This window comes from Diorhabda carinulata, chromosome 10 (assembly GCF_026250575.1).
Source record: "Diorhabda carinulata isolate Delta chromosome 10, icDioCari1.1, whole genome shotgun sequence".
NCBI lineage: Eukaryota > Metazoa > Arthropoda > Insecta > Coleoptera > Chrysomelidae > Diorhabda > Diorhabda carinulata.
Window position 1 is genome coordinate 2,012,154 of NC_079469.1, and position 19,556 is coordinate 2,031,709.

General features: G+C 31.1%; 4 protein-coding genes across 6 annotated transcripts in view; 1 reads left to right on the forward strand and 3 right to left on the reverse strand.

Moving 5' to 3' along the window:
- LOC130898960 (partitioning defective 3 homolog) overlaps positions 1 to 4,876 on the reverse strand; it is a 66,053-nt gene extending 61,177 nt beyond the window's left edge. For 2 of the 3 annotated variants that reach the window (XM_057808597.1, XM_057808595.1), the window contains exon 1: positions 4,446 to 4,806. In XM_057808597.1, the coding sequence (XP_057664580.1) occupies positions 4,446 to 4,565 (120 nt within the window). In that variant the 5' untranslated portion in view covers positions 4,566 to 4,806. Of the gene's footprint in view, positions 1 to 4,445 lie in introns of all 3 variants that reach the window. The other variant, XM_057808594.1, reaches the window with a different exon arrangement.
- A 1,355-nt stretch (positions 4,877 to 6,231) lies between these two features.
- Positions 6,232 to 10,586, reverse strand: LOC130898961 (ionotropic receptor 75a-like). The gene is made up of 7 exons (XM_057808598.1): positions 10,449 to 10,586; positions 10,226 to 10,380; positions 9,114 to 9,460; positions 8,854 to 9,032; positions 7,557 to 8,095; positions 6,594 to 6,868; positions 6,232 to 6,524 (listed from the first exon to the last, which is right to left on the reverse strand). The coding sequence occupies exons 1-7, from the start codon at positions 10,516 to 10,518 to the stop codon at positions 6,287 to 6,289; spliced, it is 1,803 nt and encodes a 600-aa protein (XP_057664581.1). The 5' UTR covers positions 10,519 to 10,586; the 3' UTR covers positions 6,232 to 6,286.
- A 3,010-nt stretch (positions 10,587 to 13,596) lies between these two features.
- LOC130898965 (protein yellow) lies at positions 13,597 to 15,591 on the forward strand. Its single transcript, XM_057808603.1, has 6 exons — positions 13,597 to 13,905; positions 14,103 to 14,442; positions 14,503 to 14,732; positions 14,788 to 14,902; positions 15,110 to 15,301; positions 15,365 to 15,591. Exons 1-6 carry the CDS (start codon positions 13,691 to 13,693, stop codon positions 15,506 to 15,508), a joined length of 1,236 nt encoding a protein of 411 aa, XP_057664586.1. The 5' UTR covers positions 13,597 to 13,690; the 3' UTR covers positions 15,509 to 15,591.
- Positions 14,005 to 19,418, reverse strand: LOC130898964 (GATOR complex protein NPRL3). Its single transcript, XM_057808601.1, has 8 exons — positions 18,588 to 19,418; positions 18,212 to 18,536; positions 17,832 to 18,006; positions 17,633 to 17,780; positions 17,378 to 17,576; positions 17,182 to 17,325; positions 16,629 to 16,731; positions 14,005 to 16,288 (listed from the first exon to the last, which is right to left on the reverse strand). The coding sequence occupies exons 1-8, from the start codon at positions 18,994 to 18,996 to the stop codon at positions 16,076 to 16,078; spliced, it is 1,716 nt and encodes a 571-aa protein (XP_057664584.1). The 5' UTR covers positions 18,997 to 19,418; the 3' UTR covers positions 14,005 to 16,075.
- Between the last annotated feature and the right edge of the window lie 138 nt (positions 19,419 to 19,556).

Consider the following 19,556-nt stretch of genomic DNA (forward strand, 5'->3'; position numbering starts at 1 on the left):
TTTCGAAAAACACGTGGCAGGTTATATGTGCGGGAGTTCATTTTGGAAACTGACACCTTGTGAGACCTTCTCAAGTACCGCGTTTTCTTAATAGGACCACACACTTTTTAAATTCAATAAAATTCCTGTATCCCACCTCGTATAATCACAAAATGTAAAAATAAACGCCCGGTTTTGTTTTAATTCATAAAATTTCCGAATTAAATAGTCAAACATCACGTATTTAACTTTGTACAGGGTGCGGCAGCATAACTTCCTTTTTTCAAAAGTTAATAAAACTTATTGTATGAATCAGAAAATTTTTATTCGTTTTTTATAATACAGGCACATACATAAAGTTTTGTTTTACTGAGTTTTGAAGATCAAATCAGTTAGGTGACGTCCCCCATTCTCCATACACTGAGTAAACCGATTTCTGGCGTTTGTCATGACTCTTGCCAGCATAGCAGGCGTTATGTTGGCAATTTCTTCCTGGATGTTCGTCTTCAAATCTTGTAGGGTCCTTGGACGGTTCACATACACACAGGATTTCAAAAAACCCCATAGGAAATAATCACAAGGGGTCAAATCGGGAGAGCGGGCTGGCCACTCCAAATCGCCCCTAATTGAGATAAGGCGCTCTGGGAAGTGTTCCCTCAAAACAGCCATCGATGTTCTTGAAGTGTGTGCCGTTGCTCCGTCTTGTTGGAACCAAGTGTCCCCTAAGTCCAACTCATCTAGCCGTGGGAAAAAAAATTCCTGTAACATGTTTACATACCGGTGCGAATTCACTGTCACTGTGACTTCATTTTCCTCAAAGAACCAGGGACCAATAATTCCACGTGAGTAAATTGCACACCACACTGTGACTTTAGGTGAATGCAAAGGCCGTTGATGCAATTGTCGAGGATTGGTATCAGCCCAGTAGCGCATGTTTTGTTTGTTTACGGATCCACACAAATGAAAATGGGCTTCATCACTAAAAAAAACAATAGCGTCCTCAGGAACGACTTCCAGAAAAACCTCACACGCGTTCCTCCGAGAATTGAAGTCACGTTCAGAAAGTTCCTGCACAATTGCCATCTTGTATGGATGAAAATGAAGATCATCATGAAGTATTCTCCTCACAGAACGATCGGAAAGTCCAAGGGCAGACGCATGTTTGCGCGCAGAACGCCGTGGTGATCGCAACACTGAAGTTCTAACTAACTCAATGTTCTCCGGTGATCTAATGGGCCGAGGGACTCCAGTTCTTCGTCTTGTCACACTTGCAGTTTGTCTGAACGTAGTGACCCACGTAACAATTGATTTCCGGTCCGGGACAGGGGCCAAGGGGGCTAAATTAAAGCGATTCCGAAAGGCGCGCTGGGTTGCGATCACAGAACATCCGCTCGAAAAGTAAACCTCAACGGCAAACGCACGCTCCTCACTGTTCCAACGCATGATGGCGACTGAACTGTGCCGGGACAAAACTTTATAGTCCCCCCTCTCGAACGAGACCACTAGCACTCCGTTACGACATCTACCGACTAAATGGCGAACTTTTTAAAAAAGGAAGTTATGCTGCCGCACCCTGTATATCAAGCATTCAACTTCCTTCATATACCTATTCGTAAAATTCCACGCATCCTACTAATTAGTTTTCATATTTAATCAAATATACCTAGTCGTAAATTAATTAAGAAAAAGCGTTCACTTCGTAATCAGCGAGTTTCCGTAGGCTTTGATTTCACTACTACCTATCAGTTAACCTTCAATTTCAACTAGAAGACTTAATTCATAATAAATTTCATTCAACACCGAGATATTATATTAGTTTTAGATTCACTGTGTATATCAATCATCCTTAAAGTAACACTTTTTTATATTTAATATATTAATTAAGCTTAGGACTATCCAGTCATAAATTAAATTATACAAGACAAGTTCGGAAACTTTCTCTTTAAAACTTTTTTTTCCAAAACAAATCTTCAAAACTTTGTAATAGGATATTCTCTTTTATTTTTATTTACGCGGGGTATCCTAAAACTTGGAGAAATTATTTGATTGCAGAATTAAATTTTGTATGTTATATATTACGAGGGTTTCTACTTAAGTTTTGATATATATGTCAAATCTGACATTGCCATCACAAAATTTGACGTTTTCAATGGTGAACGTACTCAAAACGTAAACACCAATGTGAATATGTCAAATCTGACATTGCCATCACGAAATTTGACGTTTTTAATGGTGAACGTACTCAAAACGTAAACACCGATGTGAATATGTCAAATCTGACATTGCCATCACGAAATTTGACGTTTTTAATGATGAACGTACTCAAAACGTAAACACCGATGTGAATATGTCAAATCTGACATTGCCATCACGAAATTTGACGTTTTTAATGGTGAACGTACTCAAAACGTAAACACCGATGTGAATATGCCAATTCTGACATTTCTATCACAAAGTTGGACGGTTTTAATGGTTAACGTACTCAAAACGTAAACACCGATGTGAATATGTCAAATCTGACATTGCCATCACGAAATTTGACGTTTTTAATGGTGAACGTACTCAAAACGTAAACACCGATGTGAATATGTCAAATCTGACATTGCCATCACGAAATTTGACGTTTTTAATGATGAACGTACTCAAAACGTAAACACCGATGTGAATATGTCAAATCTGACATTGCCATCACGAAATTTAACGTTTTTAATGGTGAACGTACTCAAAACGTAAACACCGATGTGAATATGCCAATTCTGACATTTACATCACAAAGTTGGACGGTTTTAATGGTTAACGTACTCAAAACGTAAACACCGATGTGAATATGTCAAATCTGACATTGCCATCACGAAATTTGACGTTTTTAATGGTGAACGTACTCAAAACGTAAACACCGATGTGAATATGCCAATTCTGACATTTACATCACAAAGTTGGACGGTTTTAATGGTTAACGTACTTAAAAAGTGTTGTTATACGAGTGATATTTGAGATGTTCGTCAAAAATGACGAACATTATCGTGCGATCATTTTCTATGAGTTTAAACGTGGATTAAATCAATAGCAAGGTGCCGATCAACTCGCTTCGACTTTTGATGATCAAACACCATCTCTAGACACTGCGATTCGCTGGTTTTCCGAATTCAATCGTGGTCGCACTTCACAATAAGATGAATTTCGTGAAGGTTCGTTCAAAATCGGCTTTTGTGCCAGGAATTAATCGATGCTGATATCGCAAAACCGTTATGTGACATACCGGGGAGTTTAATAAGGCATACTTAGTTCCATTAGAGCAAAGTAGAACGGTCAATTCTGAATGGGATAGGTTCTAAACCAATCGTAGAAGACGTATCATTCTTCACCACGACAATCATCCACCATACAGTCCTTATTTGGCATCCACTGATTTCTTCTTATACCTACATATCAAATATAAATTGCGAGGTGAACACCTGAAAAAGTCTTTCAAAATAAAACTGTCCACGAGTTTTTTTTTAAATCCCAATCCTTTATTTCAAATCTCGAATGTTAGAGCCTTGATAAAGATAAAATAAAAGATCGAAACGTTGGGATTTGAAAAAAAAAACTCTTGGATAGTTTTATTTTGAGTCCTCAACCTACAACACCATTCGAAATTTCATAAGAAAGTCTTTAGATAGATCTTTGAGCCCTCGGGGTCTGAAATGACCTGTTTTTTAATAGACACTAGGTATAAGTTAATTTCGTACGATTTTAAATACTTTAAGGAGGTTTTTCAACCCCCAAAATGAATGCGATTAATATTTTTGTTTGTATGTTTAGAATACATTCCTATTGATTGAAATCACGTCAATAACATTACCTTATATTGGAATTCATAATGTTGACTAACAATGGTATGTTATACCAGTGAAACAAAACACTATGTACATGACCTGAGTGGGAATTGCCATTGATGACGAATCAACGTTTAAATGTTAAATAGATGAACTTTTACTTAAACAATAGATATATAAAGATTACGTGTTTTGTTTGACGTAAAATAATCAAAATGTATATAAAAATATATCTGTAAAGTCGAAAACAAAAAGGTTAAAAGCATAATAATGATTATACTTAATTTGATACAACAAATCAAATACCCCCGGTAAAAATATTTATCGACGCCGTGTGTTAATTCATAACATATTTAGTAAAGAGTTAGAATTAATATAAAAACACGTGTTTATACTGAGATAAAACTGGTTTCCAACTAAAAAAAAAAATAATAACACTTCCAATTGTGAAATATATTTTACATGAATGTGATAATACTAGAATTTTTTACTAACTAAATATTTAATAATGTATTTAAAACATAAAATTTGTCAATAATTAATAATAATAATATTGATATAAAGCTATGATGAACATTACCAAGGAAACGACGTTTCACATTGCATACAAAACATAACCACAAATTCTATAACACAAACAGAACTTACCTTTCCCGTAGCTTTCTTATATCTCAAAGTAGCTTCCCTTATTAAGTCCTTGACCAAGATATCACCGTCGCCACAAGGCACAACCACACGTACACTACCAAAACACACTGTAACCTTCATTTTACATTAAAAAATCGCGGTTTCATAAACTTAGGTATGTTGACGCCATGCTACTATTCTAACGTACATTTCACCTTTACGTTTATTATCACTGCTGTCGCATTCCAACCGTCCGGTGTTCGTGATTCGAGAATGAAAATTTTCGTTGTGTCTTTCCGATTTGTGCACAGGGGCACAATTTTCAAAACAAACAATCGTTTAATAACACAACGTTTGCTTTCACTCGTAGAATTTTACGAACTAAAAATTTTAAACGAGTTTTCCCCCCCTTCGGCTACCTGTGCGATGTGGCCAATGGTTTTCGGGATACCAGCATGTGGCTGGCATGACAACTATCAATGGAATGTCGTTTTGGCTGCGTTGCCGATATGTACAGGTAAATTTGAGGTAACTCTATTTATTAAAATATTTAAAATTAATTTTTTACATATTAATATGAATTGAAGCCGATTCTAATTCGATTTTTAGAAATTAAAAATATATTAAAACGTGAATAAAAAAGAAAATTAATTATAAATACCTATACCAACTAATAAAATTAACAAAAATATCTACATTATCAATATACAATATATAAATATCGGCAAGATTCCAATATTTTTTTTTTTTAATTTTAAATTATAAATCTTTTTATTATTCATTATATGGTTGACGATTTAAAAATTTCTATATTATTTAGAAAAAATATGATACTAGACAACAGCGCTTTAACAGCGTAGTAGGAAAATATTATGGTTAAAAAATAATAAAAGGTACAATACTATAGACAACTAGCAATATACAACTATATTGAATGTTGTCTAATATTAGAATAATAGTTTGTTACGAATTTAATATACATAAATAGCTTTTTAATCCAAAATATAGTCTTAAGAATATGAATAATATGTTACGTAATATTTCCAATATAAATGATACTTAGATATTGCACGAAATGATTTTATCGGATTTTCAATAGTATATAATTATATAGTTTTATATGATGATTTTCATAAATATATGATTAAATTGTATCATTATTAATAATCAATATATGAATTTTGATAAAGACCGTAATCGGTTGAAACGTCAATTTTTACTTGTTTTTTGAAACCAATTTTCTCTCAAAAGAGACCTAATCAAAGCTATTCATCAAGAAAAACATATAAAAATGCCTAAAAAAAGTATTATTAATATAATTTTAAAATAATTATCGGAGCTTACTAGGCTAGTAACACTCAATACAGAACTGTTATGCTGGTTGCCTGTATAACTAAAAACTTATTTTGAAGAATTTAATTACAAAATACATTGTTTCATTCGGTTGATTGAATATCGTGAGATATAAATTATTTATAATGCGAAATTGTTTATTTACAATAAAATTAATGTAATTATATAATAACGTTTGAAGGTGTTGTCGTGGCCGTGAAAAATTAAATTAACTAAACGTAATGAAAGGCATAAAAGATATACATTTGTATTGTCAGGTGCACGCCTGTTATACAGTGTTGCCGTTTTTATTCAACGTATTTAAGTAGAACTTTTTTGTTAGATATTATGGTTGTATATTATCACTATATTTATTATTTAATTAGTGAAAAGGGATAAGATAGAAGTGGGATGATTTAAAAGAAAATATACTTTAAATAAAAGTCATATAATTGCATAAATAATAACATTTATTGTGTATTTTCTAACTATATATCAGATTAATTGAATTAATATTGAGGTATTCGGTGCTAGTATGACATATTAGCATTAGTTTCTCTCGATTTCATCTTCTTTATTGCCAAAATTTCGAAAATTAATAGAATCAAACTGAAGATAACCCCGCTGGCGAATATTAAAAATGCCGCATAACAATCTAGTATACCGGCGCTTCCGAAATTACTTCCCTTACTTTGACAAACCGGTTTTTTAGTGTAAATTCTATTCGTATCACGTCTTTGTATTCCATTTTCCAGAATTTTTCTCAAACTAAAATAAATAAATCAGTGGCGGGAACAATAATGTTTGAAAACCCCGAATTAATTGATTTTTACGTACCCCACTTTAATAATTTCTTTATAAGCAGATCCTTTCTTAATAGAGACCCATGGTTCTATCAAATTTATAAACACGATTTCTTTCAAACTACATTTTTCACTTTCCTGGAAAGTATTTCCTATCATTTTATAACCGGAAGAAACTTCTACGTGGAAAGCGAAAAAACCCTTTTGCACTCTACTGATCCCTTCCTGCATTGTCATGAAATTCGGTTTTTGTCCTTTAGGTGCGATTTTTTGTTGATAAATCGCTTTTCTAATAGGTTCATCTGCAGTCTACAGAGAGAATAAAAAAATTTTGGTTCCAATTAAATTAGAATCATACAGTAGATAAGAAATTAATTTCAAATCATTATAATCAAATGAAATACAAGACATCTACGCCACTGCTTCTCCACGGCGCAACAACAACGCGCAGAGAGAATAATAGACGCCAATTGTTTTTTAACACTATGTTAAAAATAAGTTCGTCATGATATTTTTTATTTATTCAACACAATAAATTCATATAGTGCATGTATTTTGTAGAAATCTAATAGAAAATGTTAATTTTTATTTCCTTGTAAATATGTAGTAAACGTCAATTTCTTCTTCTCTTTTATAGTTTTACGTGTGTTTGAGATATTAAGTTCTGTGATTAGAGGTACACATATTGTTCTAAAGTTAAACGGTTCTGGCTACTGTGTTCTATAAATATGTTAATAATTTGTAAAAATGTTATTTGGAAAATATATATTAACATAAGATAAAAGTTTGTGGTTACTGTATCATTAACGTTTTTTTTAAGAAATGTATCACCTAGTTTGTAATACTATGATTTGGAATAGAAATATTGACATTATATTGAAAGGTTCTGGCTAATTCACCTACTTAAGTGAATATAAAAACCAAGTTGATAAAATAAAATTCAAATATTTTAGATAGTTGTAATGTAGTAGGAATAAGTAGGACAATCACAACTCACCTTGAAATAATAATGAGAATAAACAATATCTTCAACCCCTAACGAAATTCTAGAATTTAACAAATCTTCTAAAGTTTTAATACTCTCCGTTGTGCTTTGTAAAATGGCGACTATATTAGCCGAATAAGAAGTATATAAAAACATGGTAGCTATAAAAGCGAATATTGTAGCTATACGACCGGCGTTACTTTTAGGTTCGGATTCCGCCCCCTGTTGCGTCACCGCACCCAATTCCATCACCAAAACATCGAAAAACCCCGGTCTCAAAGGCACCACCGAATTCGAATTATTTTCTTGTACTTTTTCTCGAAAAGTAGGATCTTTCCATTCCCATTTTACTATTATATAAATTACTATGAAAATCAGCGGTACTAAACCGAAACAGCTGTACCAAACGTCGGTATCGAACGGTAAAGTGAACACGTTCGATACGTACGATAGAGGGGGAGCTCTGAAGATGAATTTAGCGTAAGTTGGAGCACTCGGTGCTACGTATTCTATCACGTCTATTCGGTCAATAGTGAAAAATAAAGCTGTGCCTGTAAAAGATTAAAAAACAATCCTAAATAGTGAAATTATAGGCGGTTTTTTTTTTAACAAAAATGGATAAAAGTTGAACAACTACTATATTCTTCTGATATAACTTACTTGGTTTTGAAAACTAATTCTTTTTTCAATTATTACGAAATTTACTATTTATGCATTGAGAACCGGCAACACTGGTATTACCAGGTGGGCTCGGTCGTAACGAACTTGAAGTTAGGCATTTTGACAGAATATGAACGTTTTGCTGTGCGAATTTACATTAATTGAAATATAATCTTGTGTATTATGTGATTTTAAAAAAACATATAAATTTCAAAAATTCGTTTTTTATAATATCAGGATATAAACAGCAACCGTTATAGAATTCTTCTTTTGCTAACAACAAAAAAATTCAGCAATCTAATAAATCGTCAATATGCATTCCAAAATGGCCGTCGTGGGGTAAATAAATGCTTTTGCTATAAGTTCTTGTGTAGTTTCTAAAATTATTTATTTAATATGATACCCAGTGGTACGGCAAAATCACTTCTCAAAGGATAGCCTCCGGAAACATTGCTTTGCGTTGTTTTTAGTGTAGGTAAGCAGTAAATAAATTCTGAAAAGCAGTATATTGGAAACTGGTACATAGAAGAAAGTCAATTGTTTATCCCACGACCGTTGTTTCGACGTAGATCACCTGTTTTCTCAGTTTGTTTAATAAAAAAACTCTTCTTCTTTTTTAATAACGTGATTAAGATATAAGAATATTTACCTCCAATTTCAGCTCTATCTGATTGTAAATCTCCAATCATTCCAGTAAATTTGCTAGTATTACTGTCTCTGTAACCCCAAGTTGTATCAAATATAGGGGTAGAAGTGGCGTTTAAAATAACCAACAAATATTTCATTATCAACCAATTTAATTTGGATAATGGATCGATATGGGTATTTCTAGAATCCCAAAAATTCAATTTTAACAAAAATTAATTCAATAGATAATATCAGAAAAAGAAGAAGAAAACAAGCTAGTACCTGTAATCTTCTAGGTGTTTATATGTATCGGAATTAGTAACCACGTAAGAAATATTCAAATTCAATCCTTTCAAATTTGTTCTATTCCTCGAAAATGAAAGTTCATCGTATTTAAAAAATCCTTGTTTGGAATTCCATCGAGCTATATCATTTTCCAGAAATTCCGAAGAATCTTTCGACACTTTATACAAAGCTTTAATTTTGTATACGTAATTTTCTTTTTCTAAATTTTCCACGACAAAAATTTGACTGTCCAATCTGTAATAATAATTTTTAAAATCCTCATAATCGCCGTCGGACAGTATAATCCATCTAAAGGGTTGCTTAAATAGATCCATTTGATTACCCTAAAAACGATACGCGGGACTACAATTTATATGTTCAGATATTGTGAAATGGCAACGTTGTAATATCATAGGCGAAACATGGATATTCGGGAAAACTATACTTTTAATACGGAAAATTAACATGATTTTTAGATTTTTCGCACAAAAATACAAAGTATTCCATGTTTTTTGGCATACTTTCGTCCTAAAAAGATGTATTTATAATATCAACCGACAATGCCACTGTTGTCATATTTCAACCTAAATACCAATTTTTAAATCAAGACGTATCATATACCACGTTGCGATATTGAATCAAACCTGATTAAAATATTTTTAAATCATGTATAATTCCATTCATAACTGAAATTATACAGTATAAATCTAAATAAAACTTTTATTCCCCCTATCTTGGCAACCACAAAATGTTTAAAGGTCGTTTTTAGCAAACGCGCTTACTTTAAACACCAGCTCCATCTATATGACAGTACCTAACAGTTTACAGATTTCTTCCGCTTTTCGAATATATTTTTACTATATTGTTTTATTTCATTAAAAACTACGAACTACTTACTCGCTCTAGTACCATTACAATTCTTATCAATCAAAAATATTTGGTGTTCTGGTGGAAAAAATGTTTAAAGGTCGTTTTTAGCGAACGCGCTTACGACTTTAAAAACCAGCTTCATCTATACGAGAGTACCTAATAGTTTACAGATTTCTTCCGCTTTTCGAATATATTTTTACTATATTGTTTTATTTCATTATCAACTATGAAATACTTACTTGTTCTAGTACCATTTTCGTACCGTTGCAACTCATATCAATAAAAAATATTTGATGTTCTGGTGGAAAATAGTACGATATGTTTTTATTTGGGTTCTGAATATCGCAAGGGACGTTATTTGATGACAATTCTTTCCAAAGCAGTAATTTATTTTCTAAAAAAATATAGTTACGTCAGTCTAATAATCTGACATAAGATGGCGCTACGACGGAGTATACTTACCTCGTGACCAACAAATGAATGCATTAAGTTTAACAGGGCCCTGTAATTTTAAAACGAAATCATTTACCATTTTGATAGTTTCATATTTTGTTTGTAAAGACAACTCGAATGCGATAGTAAAAAAGGGCAAAACTACGTTTAGCCTCATTCTGGAATTCTTTAACGTAATCCTTGATAAAGCCCGTATTTATACTATCTATGCATTATTTATGTATAAATCGGAAACGAGGTGGATCACAATAACCAGTGATTATAAGCATTTTAATTTAAGTACGCGGAATGTGGTGATTATAGGTTAGGGTTAAGAATTACACAAATATCGTGTAGTTCTTTACGTTATTTCATCATGTACCGGGTGGGCAATAAAATTAAAAAGCAATTTTTTTAAATTTTACTTCATTAAGTGGCACTTTATGTACGATAATTGAATTCTGCGCATTTTTTGAGTGTATCGAATAAGAGATGGGGGAGAATGGGTACAAATGCCTGTAAATCCGTTGTATTTAGCCGATTTTCATAAAATAGATGTTTTTTGAAAAAAATTTTGTCCAGAAGTACGAAATATATAAATTAAATAAGTAATTTAATGTAATATACAATGTTATTTTCATGATATTTGATTTGAAACGAAACCAAATTTCTAGTTTATTATAATAGATTCAATCAGGAATTAACGCATATTAGTTGCGTTTCGTTGACTCTAGCCCCCAATACCATTTCAAGGTTATTTATTATAAGCGTTTCGAAGGTATTTTTTTCACCAAATATTGATGCGGAAATTAATTATAGAAAATTGATTTTGAATAGAAAAAAATCTATTAAAAAAATAACATATGTAAAGGAAAAATAAACGTTCGCTTCGTTACTTTCAAATCTTATAGCGAGTGGATCAAAATTATTTATGTCTCAAAAAAAGTTATGCAATACCATGTGAAAGTAAATAATAATTCGTTTTGATTTACTGATTATCCAACAATATTTGTCAATTTCACTTTTCATATTTTATATCAACGAAAATTGTTTAAAGCAAACATTAAAAATCACTTAAGAAAATTACGTCACGTCACGTGAACGATAATTTAAGTATAATAGAGACATACGAAGTAAATTATTAATATTTAGGTTGTTTATTGTATGTTGTAGATATTAAGTGTAATTTTTTTCTATATAAAATCCTCTTGACACCATTAAATCTACAATTTTAATAAGTTTTTGTCATAATACGAGATTATTACGAATTGACAACCGGCAACACTGGTGTCGTCAGGTGATCTGTCGTACCATCTTGAAGTTTGAAATATTTGACAGCACATAAACGATTTATGGCGCGAAAAATATATTTGTTGTTTAAACATATGATATTGTGAGAAAATTTTCAAATTATAATATATGAAAGATGTGTTTTATCAAAATATGAAAAATTTTGTGTTGTTGTGTTGTGTTTTCCAATAATAAATTAGTGATAACATCAAAAAGCAAGCACTACACAACTTTTATTTACGAGTCCTAAGGTATATGAATAATATTCTTTAGTGACAGTATAAACAAAAGTGGTATTTTATACTGATGTTTATGTAAATATGTCCGTAAGTTATATAAAAATATTATTACTCTAATCTAAGGATAGAAAACATTGAAGTATTAATATCTATACCTCCATCATTGAACAATGGAAATGTAAATAGATAATTTACTAGTTCATAAAGTATGTAAATGAGTTACTTAAGATATATTACGAAGGTTACCTACCTGTCGTAATATTAAATTGCATACAAAGCTGTATGTGAATTTATATTAAAACTATTAGAATGAGAACGATTCAATGACTATTGTTAAATTGGAAATCTGCAGTAGGAATCATTAAAAAAAAATCCTTTTTTATTATAATCAAGGTGAAATCTTGATGTGGAATATTCAAACTCGGTTTGTTCAACTCTTAGACTTATAAATTATAGTCCAGTCAAACTAGACTTCCGTATTTAATTAAACAATTAGGTATAAATAATTTTAGTTAAAAATTATTGTGATGGCTACTACGAATCAAAAAAAGAATTATTCAAATTCATAAGTTGGATACCGAGAAAAGTTAAGTTTAGCGTTTTTTGTTTAAAAACAACTGTGCAACTCTTTAGGCGACTGTACAATCTCAGCGAGACATCCCAAAACATGCTAGAGCATTATTGTACACTATCCCGCGATTCAGTGTCCATATAACCTTCTATTTCTTCAATAAATAATTAAGATATCGCAAACGTCAAATACATCATTTGATTCGTTTCGAAAATAATATTTCGTAATCGAAAAACGTAAATTTAGCCTTTTTTTTAATTTTAACACAACTTCGTCGCATAATAAAATAAAACATATTTTTTTTCGGTAATCATTTATGTTTTTAGCTAATTTGACTGGACTATTTCGTAAACTGTGTTTCCGATGTTTAGAAACAAAAAAGTTGCCAGTTTGTGATGAATTAAACTTACAAGATGGCGTCATTCGGTGTAATCATTATAAATAGTCTATTTAAAAAAATAGTTGACAAAAAATGGTCTATAGTGAAAATTAGAGATGAAAAATTCAATTCCAAACTTGAAATAATAATAATAATAAATAGTTAGGAGTTTTGATTTTCATACATAGAATTGGCTTCACTGTTTGTAAAGAGTAAAGTAAAATTTACTTGTTTGTTTTTTATATTGAGAACCGGCATCACCGTTTGTTAAGTAAAATAAAATCTTTATTTTAAAAAATCGATTTTAAATAGAAAACTAACATATGATGGCGTCTTCTATAGATTTAACTACGAAAGAACGTGTACAGTTTGCACAATGTATTTAACATCGAATCAAAACTAATTAACATCGTCATTCTTTTATGTGCCAAATGCAGTGGCGTAGCATAAAATATTTTAAATACAAATTTATTTCGATTTTATTGTTTCATAATACAAAATTTTATTTTATATTCAAGATATATACACTTAGGGTTACTAATTTATTTAAATAAATAATTGTTATTGTAATTTATCCCAATTATTACATTTTAATAAATTTATAAGAAATATTAAGCAGTTCTTTCAATACCCGCCGATGAAGGCATCGTCAGTGGGAGTAATGAGATGTAGAAGGAGAACTTGAAATAAAAGTTCTTCTTTCTAGTAGCGTTTAGTTTTAAATTGTTTCCATAGTACAAACTAGAGAGCAGGTCAGGTTCGACCCACTGCGATTTTCTGATAAAATAAAAATATGTTTTTAAAAATTCTAATTGTCGTATCGGTATTTTGTTTTTCGGGTGCGTTCGCGAAACTTGACGAAGTTTTCGAATGGAAACAAGTGAAATTCGAATGGCCAAACGAAGAAGCTGAGAAAATAGCCATTGAAAACGGGGATTATGTACCGGAAAATAATTTACCGTTGGGATTGGTTAGGTGGAAGGATAAACTTTTCGTTACTGTTCCCAGGTGATAATTTTTGATGTTTCTACTGGAAAAAAATGTAATAAAACGTAAATTTTTTGTAAAAAAGTTTTATTTTATCATTTTAATGTTTTTTTTTATCAATTTTGAATCATATCAATTTGAATATTTGATAATTTTATTCATAATAGTGTTGTTTAATGGAAATAGAAAAAGATTCAGTATTGGGTGGTGGGTTTTAGATGGAAGCATGGAGTGGCTGCAACTTTGAATTACATTCTACTCAATACAACAGAAAAATCACCTAAATTCCACCCTTATCCCGATTGGAACGCGAATCTACTTCCAAAAGAAGGAGAGGATCCAGTAGAAAACCAGATTGTATCAGTTTTTAGAATGAAAGTCGATCCTTGCGATCGTTTGTGGATAATGGAAACTGGTTTAGCAGATATTTTGGGTAATCCAAAGCTCGTTATTCCACCCTCTATCGCTATTTTCGATTTAAACACCGATAAGTTGATAAAAAGATATAATTTATCAGAAACTGACATCAAGGGAGAAGATTCGTTCTTCGCTAATATTGTAAGTATGTTTTTTTAAGTAAATACGACATAAATTCGAAAAAATTTTTTTTTATTAAAGATCGTAGATGTTACTAACGAAACATGTGACAAAGCTTTCGCCTACATCCCCGATTTAGGAGGATACGGTATAGTCGTATACTCCTTAGCCGAGGATAAATCGTGGAGAGTTAAGCACAATTATTTCCATTTTGATCCGTTAAAAGGCGACATGACCGTCGGCGGAGTTAATTTCCAATGGACCGATGGAGTATTCGGAGTTGCGTTAGGACCATTAAACGAAACAACCGGGTGAGTGGATTTGATTATTTCGCGTTAAATTTGATGAAATGACGTGTTGGTGTAGTTTCAGAACGGCTTATTTCCATGCCTTGGCTAGTTGCAATCAATTTTCCGTTAGTACGCAAGTTCTAAAGAACGAAATCTTGGCAACTGATCCAGCGTCGTTTGATTTATATCAAGTAGGTATAGGTCGTAAATATATTCAATTTGTTGTGAAAATTGGCAACGCTGTATAAAATAATATATCTTAACGGGGGCGTACTTAAGAATCGGGAAATTTCATCGACAATTTTTTTTTCCCTTCCATCTACTGCACTAATCAGGGGCACACTTTTGAGAATCGTGGAATTCGATCAAATAATTTATAATTTTTCTCCTTAATTTAGTTGGAAGGTATCAAAGATGATAAAGGACAATCTTCATCATCAGATTTCGATGTGAAAACCAACGTTTTATTCATAACGCAGCTACAAAGAGATGGTATAGCCTGCTGGAACCCCAGAACTAAACTCGAACCTGATAATTTCCCATTGGTAGTTCAAGATCATGAAAAATTGATTTTCACTAACGATATTTCGGTAATAGAATCGATTCTTTTTTTTTATTTATTGGAAATTTAATAAATGAAGTTTTATTTTCAGATCGATGCCGAAAGGAATCTCTGGATTCTATCGGATCGAATGCCAATTTTTATTTACAAACAATTAGATCCGAATCAAATCAATTATAGAATAATGAGAATTAAAATCGATGATGCAATCAAAGACACTGCCTGTGAAGCTTGAAATAATCGATCAGTATTATAAAAAACGCGATTTGCATATTGTAAAAAAAATTTTAATAGGGGGGAATAAATTTTTTTATGAAATTGTTATTATTTTAACCCTTACATAAATTGGGGTAATAGCATCAACCATAGAATTATTCTATTTCGTACATTCCGAGTGAGATTATTGATATGGTAGTTTTAGTCGAGTTCTGGTTTAGACTCTACACCCGTGTGTACATGGGAACGTGATTTGTCATGTTTGTGGAAACGTATTCTCGAAAATGGTTGAGTTAGCGATTTGTTGATTTTCTTCCTGTTGAACCTTATCTTGAGTAAGACTACTCTAGAATTTCAACTCAATCCAATCATTAGTTTGGTAGATATGATTTTTTAAACATTCGTATGTTTTACATTAGTATTCGAACATGGATAGGATAGAACAGTTTATTTTGTAGAATAATTATTTACTCTGTATATAAATACCACCTCTGATTGTTTCATTATTAAAATAAAGCTCGAAAATTCCAAATTCCGTTGAATAATTTACGGTACGAAATGGAATAATGGAAATTTCGAAAATCTGCTATGATGAGCACGAAAACATGGCTATAGCTGGATCTTCGGTTTCATAAGTTATCAAAACGTCCCTAAATTTATCCAACAATTGCAACAACTGACTCCTCCGCAGATTCTCCAGGTACATAATCTCCTCCACGTGGTGGTTTCCTTGGAAATATTCTTTCCTACATAACCGGGCGAATAATTTCAGATCTTCCGGGGTATTCGTCGCAGGGATCTAAAAAGGAAACTAATGAAGGTAAACACCACAATTTAAAATCAAATCGTGGTAAAAAGAATATAAAAAAAGTTTTTTCTTTAAAACTTCCTGCTATATTCAGCCCTAAACTACATAATCATTGAAATTTGTATTTCGTCAAAATGAATTGTACATTTTCTTGGTATTAATCAAAATATTTTCACTGATGATTAAATTAAATGACAGGATTAAATATTTATTGAAAGGATTAGTGTTGTCCTTTCAGTTAAGAAGCAGGAAAATCAAAAAGTCTTGTAAAGGATTAATTAAAATTGAAGTTGAATTAAATGTGAAAATACTGAATTTAACTATTATTTACCTTAAAAATCGAACTTCTTTCTTCATCTGGAAAGTCCAATAGTAATTCCTCTTGATAATCCTGTTTATCATCTTCTGTCGAAGTGAAACTCATATTTTCTAATCTAAATTAAAAAAAAAATTGTTCTGGAAAGATTAACCCAAAAATTTTGATGAAAGCTAGTCGATAAAAGGTTTCATTCATCCACCAGCCTCCTTCACAATTTGATTAAATATCTACGAAAATATTTATTTTGGAGAAAAAAGTTTTAAATAAAATATCTTATCAAGTGTCAAACTAACCTAACCTATTTTCCTGCAAAATATTTTGGGTCATAACATCCAAAATAATAGTTTTAATAAAAAAATTTATATAACCTTTTTTGTAAGTTTAATTTTTTATTTAAAACTTTTTTCTAAAATCAATATTTTCAAAAATATTTAGTAAAACTTGATACGGTAAACTAAGCTTTACACTTTTATTCCACTTTGGTAAATATCAGAGGATTCATCTTTTAGGAACCACATCCAAAAAAATAAATACTAAATTATTTTAAAGTTTGTATACTACTTACAAATAAGCGTTTCTACTAGATGTTATTTCTGTAGCTTCAGAAATTGTTGAAGCCCCACTTTCCGACTCAGTCCTATCAGCTGTTTGATAATTAGAAAGAACAGTGCTGCTTCTAGGTGATGGTAAATGTTTTTTAACAGCATCCCTAAAATTAATAACAATAACAACTAAATAATGAAAAAAACATCCAAACTAACACTTTATTTATAAGCAATCCGTTATCTGTAGGCATGTACTGAATATAAGTGTGCAGCTGCAACAATAAATGTTGTTGTAACATCCAAATAATAGTTTGTACTAGTTGTGATTGCTGCGAAGGGTGACATAAAGGGTTACACTTTTGTCCCAAAGACGTCGGAAGGGAAAATTCACCTATACAACGTATCAAATTCAAACCTACAAATAAAAACTAATAAAAAAATCGATCCTAGATCTAAAACAAACAGATTTACCTGGAAAAGCTTCTTTAAATTTATCTATTAAAGGCGAGTTCAAATGTATCGGAGCGTTTGGAGATATAACGTATTTATTAGTAGAACATATCGGGAATATAACTGTTGCTTTTGCCCAATATACTAAATGAGCGGTTAGTTCAAAAACCTTAAATTAAAACAATAAAAATCTAGTTAAATACAAAAATCACTTACCTACATGTGTTAATGTTAAATCAGAATCGGCTGCAAGGGTTTGTAAATTTTTTAGAGGTGAATACTGAGAGAGCATTCTGTTTAGAGAAGGTGAACCGTCCAATGATGTAAAATCGTTCATTTGATTTAAAGGATGCAGTAATAATAAACTATGATAAGGTCTTAGTGCATTTAAACATCTAAAAATTGAAATCAAACTAGATTATATATATATATATATATATATATATATATATATATATATATATATATACACATATATATATATATATATATATATATATATATATATATATATATATATATACACATATATATATATATATATATATATATATATATATATATATATATATATATATATAGGTAAAAATATGAAAATACCTGTCAATATCCCCTGGTTCTACAATTTTCCCTCTCATATGCCATTGATGCACTTTTTGTGGTAAACAAAAACTTAGAGGAATCCATTTGTTTATTCTTAAACTAACAAGCCCCGTTGAACATAGATCGTCGTACATTTTCTTAATATTAGCAGCTAAAGAACATTTTTCTAATATCAGAGTAAAAGCATTACTTGGGGTATTAGTAAATCCGTCATCGTGAGCAGTAGTCATTAATTGAGTTTGATCCGAAACGTAACCACATCTCTTTTCCTCGTATTTAAGAACAATACCCATTCTCTTACTCAAATCATGATAACATTTTACTAAAACATCTTATATTAAAAATAAATTAATTAACTAAACTTTTTACTTACCTACAGAATGACTAGCTAATGCTTGTAACGCGAAAACAATATTAACTAACATTCCAGATTCATCCTCTTTTTCACGCTTATTTCTTAATTGTAATAAGGTAGGATGACTAACGAATCTAACATCGTTTACTTTTAACTCAAACTTTTTGTTATACAACTCGGTTTTAACCGCAAAAAGTGAAGAAAGAACTTCATCGGTGAAACCGGTCAAATTTTCTTTATTTATATTTGAAAAAAGATTGTTATTACGATGAAGTAAATCGTCTACTACAGGGAGAGTATAAGGATTTTTTCTTCTAGTGTTAGAGGGTTCGTTATTTAGTTTACTTTGAAATGGATACCTAAACAATAATCTGTCACCCTTACTATCAGATTTAACCAATATAATACAAAGAGGACTAACTTCCATCCCTACAAACTTTTCAACTCAGCATCCCTCTAAATTGTTTGTTACCACAAATTCAAATAACCTAACAAAACATATCTGTCAAATTTTATGTAAATGTCAGTTAATTACACAAGGCGTATTTTTCGAAATGTAAATCAATACACTGACTGGTAGTAACGACGTAATCAACCATAGAATTAATCTTCTTTTTTTCTATACTAGTTGTTTACTAAAAAGAGCTTATCGAAAACTACCGATTTAAAATCGGGTAGATCATCTATCAGCTGATTGTAAATCCTGAATCAAATTTTGATTAGTTGCCGAATGAGACATAAGTACAAACAACTGTCAAATAAAATTGCTAATGTCAAATGTCAAAACATTTACGAGAACTGTCTTTCAAAATTCGGAACAAGGTTTAGAACATAAAGTAGTACTACTCTATGTCCTTAAGCAGAGCATACACGGTCAATAATACTGACAGTATCGAAAAATATTGTCAGTAATACTGATCGTGTAATCCGAGGTATTGAAGTACTGAAGAGGGTACTGAAGATTGATGCTTCAATCCATTCATTCCT